Consider the following 6,569-nt stretch of genomic DNA (forward strand, 5'->3'; position numbering starts at 1 on the left):
TAACAGCTCTCTCACAAACTTCCTGGAGAGCTGTCGTATTACGGGTCTGGTTCTTGATACGTCCCCAAGACTTCTTGATTACTGATAACGTACGGCTTACTTCATATCACTACATAGTACAAGGGGCAACTATACAGCCATACGGATAATCCAGTAAATCTGTCCACTGTCAAAACGAGTCTTGGGACTTAGCTTTTTTATTTGGTAGAGGTTTAGATGCGTGTTACACCCTTCCTAGTGCAGGAAAGATTCAAGGAGGTCAGCCGAAAAGTGACTACTTTACCCATTGGTATGTAAATAACCGTTACAATGTAAATTACCTACGTCATGATAAATATTCACATTTAAAAAAACCGAAAAGGTCATGTAGCCTTTAAATAATACTCAGGCATAGTCTTTGAAAAAGTTTATATTCTGTAAGTGGAATATTGTTGCTGTCAATAATTAAAACTATGTAAATAAAATCCACAAAAAATAAGCACTTTGCCAATAAAGCTTTTTAACCTACTTTTCATCTTGCTTTTGCATGTGTCACAGAGAAAAACAAAAACTTTCCCTAACAAAACTTTCATTTGAGTTCAAAAGAAAACGAAATGATTTTTATTTTGAAAGGAGTTTCAAAGGGGACTGAATTAATATAACTCTCCTCCAAATGGTGACATTGGGCCTGTCTTTAACGAGGTAATTCGTAATATACATTCAACCGCAAATATGAATAAGGCGGTTCAACACAAAGGGACAGTGCAGTTATGAGGGGAATATTCCTCCTAACGTGAGTTCCACATCGACTTTTACAAATGTACCTCACCATTTAAATGATGAGACCTTTGCTATCCCACTACTCACACAAAGTAAGCTTTTGAGAACATTAAAATTTTATGTAACTCTCAATGAGAACAATTTGACGTCACATATTATTTTGCAGTTTTTATACTCTCCTCAATTGATAATCCCCTGCAAGATGTTTGCATTCAAATGAGTCTGATTCTTTTGATGAGACAAGCTAACAACTTCCCCTATCTCCTGTGAGCGCTCACGGTAGGCATAACTCACCAATATTGGGATACATTTACTACTGTTAAATGGATCTATGAAAATAATTCATATATCTTGAGGAAATATAGTTAACAATGCAAAACTAACAAAGGAAATTTGTTTAAATGATAAGCACTTTATGTAGCTCCCATACTTTTAAATCCCGTCTCAAAGAAATTTTGATGTAGTTTGCTTTCCATTTCTGCTATGCAGTAAGCCTACGCAAACCTTTGTGTATCTAATTTTCTATAAAAAAAGAAGTGATGAAATTAAATGCAATGTTGTTCACACGGCAACATTTCCGACTAATGCTACTGCTGTTTCCTCCTGAAGAAAGCGGAAGGAAATCGATTTGTTTGTGTTACATTAAACAAAGTCATAAATCTTCACTGAGTAGTAGTCTCCAACTGCCAGTTGCCCATCTGCTGTGAATGTGATTCCCACGGGCCAGTGCAGACCCTCTGCGATGCAGTGGAGAAAGCCACCTTGAGGGTCATAGTGGTGGATATGACCGGTGTCACTGCCATTATGCATTGCAACATAGACGCCTGTGCTATCTGCGCATACACCAGTACAGCGTCTAACTACCTCACCATTGATGATAGGTTTGATGGTGAACAGTGTATCACCATTCCCATCAACAACACCGACTAACTGTTGTTCCCAGTCACTGATTACGACTCGATCATTGCTGTCAACAGCCACATAACGAGGTTCAATCTTGACTGGGATGGTGCTTCTGAGTTCGCCATCAGTGGGGCTGTGTTCGGTCAGCACCATCCTCTGGACATCACCAACCACAATGGTCCCATCCGTCTTGACTGCTACACTCCAGAGGTTCACTGCGGTCTTATCAACCTCACTCGGTGGCACTGTGGGGAACTGAAAAGCCAGCGTGTTGTCCTTGTCAAAGACTTTCACGCGGGATGCGTTCTCCTCCACAACCACCAACCGATTGCTGGTGCGTGTAGCTGCAATGCCACGTGCCCCTGTTTGGAGTTGAAAGACAAAAAGGAAAGCATTAACCAACCACCCACGTTCATGAAGAGTTACAAAGCCAGAGACATACGATCAACCCTTCTCCATTCCTCGACAAATAGATCCCGGGAACCTGGAACTATCTATTATGAAATAATCAATATGAGGTTCCTGGAAGAAGTGTCAAAGAAACGGCTAACGTTTAGCTACGTCCATGCATAGCAAGTGAACAAGGATTCATGTAGAATGTATATTGAAGCCTCCCCCTCCCTGTCTAGCGAGTCCGTGGAATTTGGAATTTTTCCTTCCCTCACGACAATAAGCCCAGCCGGAGTCACTTCTCAACCTTTGTTGTTGCCAGGCTTGCGTTAAATGTTCGTAATATTAATACACTAGAACACTCGATCGTGTGGCAACGAACTTTAGGAAAAGAAAGTAAATTTTCCATCAAAATAAGGAGCAAGAGGGCGCTCTCCTCGTTACCGCCCACTACCTGTGCTGCGTAGTATTTAAACATGGACGAATGAACGCTGACAAAAAGATACTTCACAAAAACAGAAATGCACTTTGAGCCTTTACGGGAAGAAACTTTGACCATGAACCATTGTGCAGATGCAACGTGTCCAAAATTCGTTGCAGTGAATTCGAAGCGCATATCTGTTTTGTCGTTATGTGACATATATTTGCCTGAATGTTTAAATAAAACGTTTGATCCGGAATTTAGGTTCACTGGATTTGTTTTTAAGAATCCAGGTATTGTACAACAAGCCGCCTTGTAGTCTTTTTGGAGAGAAGAAAATTCTCTGAATGAAATATCCTGCGATACCAGGAAAAATGAATATGCCAATCTTTTTTTTTCTCCTAGAGCCTCCTCCGTCTGGGTACCATGTGACTATGCCAAAAGCCTTTAGATTTGTTATCTGGCTTGACACCAGTGGCGTATGCAGCGGCGGCAACTTGCCCCCAACCGACGAGTTGTTTAGCCTGTTTGTTTTAGATTACGTCATAGGTGAGTAGGAAAGAAAGTAATCAGTACATTTGCAAGTACTAACTTACTCTTCAGCAACCGTGGTTCCTATTGTCCCCTATTTTTATAGGTGCACGATTTGAATAGGTATACAAACTCAAGGGCAACCACACATCAAAGGCTTGACACGTCGCTGTTTGACACCAAGCAATGGGAGACTTTGAGACGCATAGTGGCGGCAGACACAACGGTCCCTTTTGGTTGCTCTGAGCATTCGCAGGCAGTTCTAGGAATTCGTGTTAGTGCTGAGCACGCGCACAACCGAGGAGAAGGACCAGTTTGTCTGCCGCCACCATACGTCTCAAAGTCTCCCACTCCGAAATAAATGATAATATTTTTTATGACAAAACAAAGCACCAGTGTATCGTTTGTCAGCAGTTTCTACACAAACTTACATCGTTCCATCGGGATTGTGCTTTTCTGGTTACCATCGATGCTGCAGATCACAACTCGTTTGTTCAAGCAGTCAGCCACTGCAACCTCATCACGCTGACGAGCAGCAATACCCCGAGCCCCATTAAACTCTCCTGGACCGCTTCCCTTGCGACCAAACACACGTCGCTGCTCCCACTTTTCTTCCGTCACCACCTTGCCCAGACTGATGTCACCTACGCCCTCACTCGGTTTGAACTTCAGAAATCCAAGCCTGATGTCAACTCTGGGAATAGTTTGACCTGCCAACAATTTCAAGTCTTTGTTGATTGTTGCGTAGAGTGAGAGGAACTCACTATCCGCTGCCGTCCTTGTCACCTCTCTTGCTGTTTCCAATGAATGCTGTATTCTCTCCGATGCTAAACTTGTTGTTTTTTCATATTCTGCCAGTTTTTGCAGAAGATTGCTTTGGATATTTGTGATTTCATGGATGATGCAATTTTCTTGAGTAGTGACCTCTGCTCTTATCTCAGCTGCCTTGGTATGCACTACTGAAATTGCGTTCTCTACTCTGATATCGAGGTCGTGTTTCATTTTTGAAACTATCTCAAGAGATTCTTGGAGTTCATTCAGGATCTTCTCGAGGGGGGAAAACAAGTCAGCTAATGACTCTTTGTATGTTGAAGTGGCCTGTTTTCTATCAATGTATGCGTGTTGCGGTTTGCAGTGGTCTATCACAGTACAATCTCGACAGATTAATGTCTCACAAGTTGTGCAGAAGAATCGCGTCACTTCACCCTCGTGGGTCGTGCATGTCGGATGAGTTATTGCAGATTCGGTTTTCAATGTTATCTTCCTTTCGCGAATGTCTTCCAGAGTAGATACCGTGTGGCCCGGTGAGATAGCAAATCGTTGGTGTATTTTACAACAAACAGTGCAGATATTCTGTTCGCAATCCAGACAGCGATGCGTTGCCTCATTGCCATCATCACATGTCTCACAGAGCAGCTTCGTCTCACCCGAACACACCAACTTTTCCTGTAGTTCAATCTCCTCAACCAGACCGATCAGAAAAAAGTTGGTTTTCAGGCCTCTAACCCCCGCCTGTGGAAGTTGTGTCTCTTGTCGACACACGGGGCAAGGAATCTCTGTACAGCCTTGGTGCTTCGTGCTGCAGTATGTCAGCAGACATTGCTCACAGAAACTATGCAGACAGTCCAGTATCTTGGGTCGTTGGAATCTCTCACTACAAATGGGGCATTCGAGATGATGTCTTCTGATCGTCTCTAGAGCTGAACTCACTGCTGATCCTGTAGTCATTTTCTGGTTCAAAGAAAACCATTAAAAGGTCTTTAATTAAATGAAAATCAACATTATTCACCATCGATAATTGAAACGAAAGTTGGTTGATACGGATTAAGTCTACTTATGTGTGCGAAAACCATCCATGGGTAAATACATGTACATCGTTTTACGTGAATTACTGTCAGGGTAAATTCCTGTAGATCATTTCAGTAGAGCCCCGACAGGTTTTCCTGTAGCAATATGCCTTCATCAAGCAGGGTGCTAACCAAAGCTCTGGTTTAAATTCATGCCAGCCAGTGGGGGGGGAGAGGTTGCCTACGTCTTTGGGGAAATAAAAGAAGTGGTATCGGCGACACCCGTTCATCAAAAAAGATTAACTCTTGTGCATTAACTCATAGAAAAATTGAGCTTTACAGGTGTCTTTCTTTACTTTTGACGTTTAAAAGTTTTGATATTGAAATGACCTATGAATAACACACAGTGGTGTTGTGCACCTAACGGTGCGGCGCTTGGATAATTTGGCGGCCCATCTCCATTTACCAGAAAGTGTGCGGTGTGTGTTCAGACCCCCAATTCCACCAACCTCTACAGTGTAACGCTCATACATTAACTTTAAGTTAGTCGTGTATTTCAATACAGTAGGCCTAATCATTCCTTGATGAAGCAACCAATCGGTTGGTACATTCATAACCTGACATAACTACTCCACAAAGCTAAAAATCGAATGAGGCTGAGGTGAGTTGATGTGTCTTGTTCAACCCATCGCCCATTCCGTCCATAAGGTACCAGCGAGCTTCTTTAAAAAAGGGCTAAACTTTCCCTCCCCCCGTGGGGATATTGCTGACACGCCCCTCCTCTTCCCCAACTGCCATGACCATGTTAACTCACACCCTGCCTTTGCACTTCCCGATGGAGAATGAATAACATTACCACATAACAACATGTCCACCACTGTCCTTGTTGTGCTTTAGCAAGCATCAATCACTGCACGTTTGCTTCATCACAGAGAGCACCTTACTTATTGTTGTTCCCATGGCTAATCCAGAACGTTTATTGAGCCTCTACGTTCGCCAACTTACCAATCGTATCTGATGGTTGTGCCACGGTGATTTTATTTCGGTCAAGATATCTCTCGTTGGAAAGAGAATTATTTTAGCGATCCTTGTCCTTGAACATGGCGTCCACGGTAGGCAGCTATGTGTCGAGCCACGTATACACGGAGTCTATGTGTTTGTGTCGTTGTATTATTGTAAGCAACAATGTCACAGGTTGGCGACCTTCAACTTCACTGCCATGCGAGGCTGCGTCTCCAAATGCTTGACTATGGCTAGCAGTAACGAACCGGTCGGTATGTTTTTACTGCAGCCGCTAGGCAGTGGCTAACAAAGGCGCACGTTATTTCAAGCTGCAGCCGTAACATTCGATGGCAGGGTACGGACTTTGATCAGTCAGCGCGTCATAACAACACCCACTTTAATTGATTGCCGCATTTGAGCTTGGAAAGGAAAGCTCTATTGTGGAAACAGGATTTATAGTAGAGGACACACAGGATGCCATGTTAGAACATTCGTGATACAAGAGCATACAAAGCTGCATTTTGAACGCCTGTATAAAAGTTTAGTACAATCAATTCAATACAATCTATGCAGGAAAGAAATATGTACATGTGTGTCTATTGTAGTAGGTTGCACGCTTTCTGCAACCAAACTACGTCAAGAAAGTAGATTAAACAAGATTTCGCGAGCCGCACCTAAGCGAATATCACATAACATAAAACAATTCATGTACAATGCATTGATTCTTGTGCAGTGTTTTGGGCGGTGTAATACCCGCCAATTATTCCGTTGTTAAT

The 6,569-nt window shown here is 42.7% G+C and overlaps 1 protein-coding gene across 1 annotated transcript; it reads right to left on the bottom strand.

The window, feature by feature from the left end:
• Nucleotides 1-733: 733 nt before the first annotated feature.
• Nucleotides 734-6,005, bottom strand: LOC110990834 (E3 ubiquitin-protein ligase TRIM56-like). The gene is made up of 3 exons (XM_087142536.1): nt 5,797-6,005; nt 3,436-4,735; nt 734-2,024 (listed from the first exon to the last, which is right to left on the bottom strand). Exons 2-3 carry the CDS (start codon nt 4,730-4,732, stop codon nt 1,402-1,404), a joined length of 1,920 nt encoding a protein of 639 aa, XP_086998662.1. The 5' UTR covers nt 4,733-4,735; nt 5,797-6,005; the 3' UTR covers nt 734-1,401.
• Between the last annotated feature and the right edge of the window lie 564 nt (nt 6,006-6,569).

This window comes from Acanthaster planci, linkage group LG10 (assembly GCF_054643075.1).
Source record: "Acanthaster planci isolate LZ-2023a linkage group LG10, COTS_SCS, whole genome shotgun sequence".
Lineage (NCBI taxonomy): Eukaryota > Metazoa > Echinodermata > Asteroidea > Valvatida > Acanthasteridae > Acanthaster > Acanthaster planci.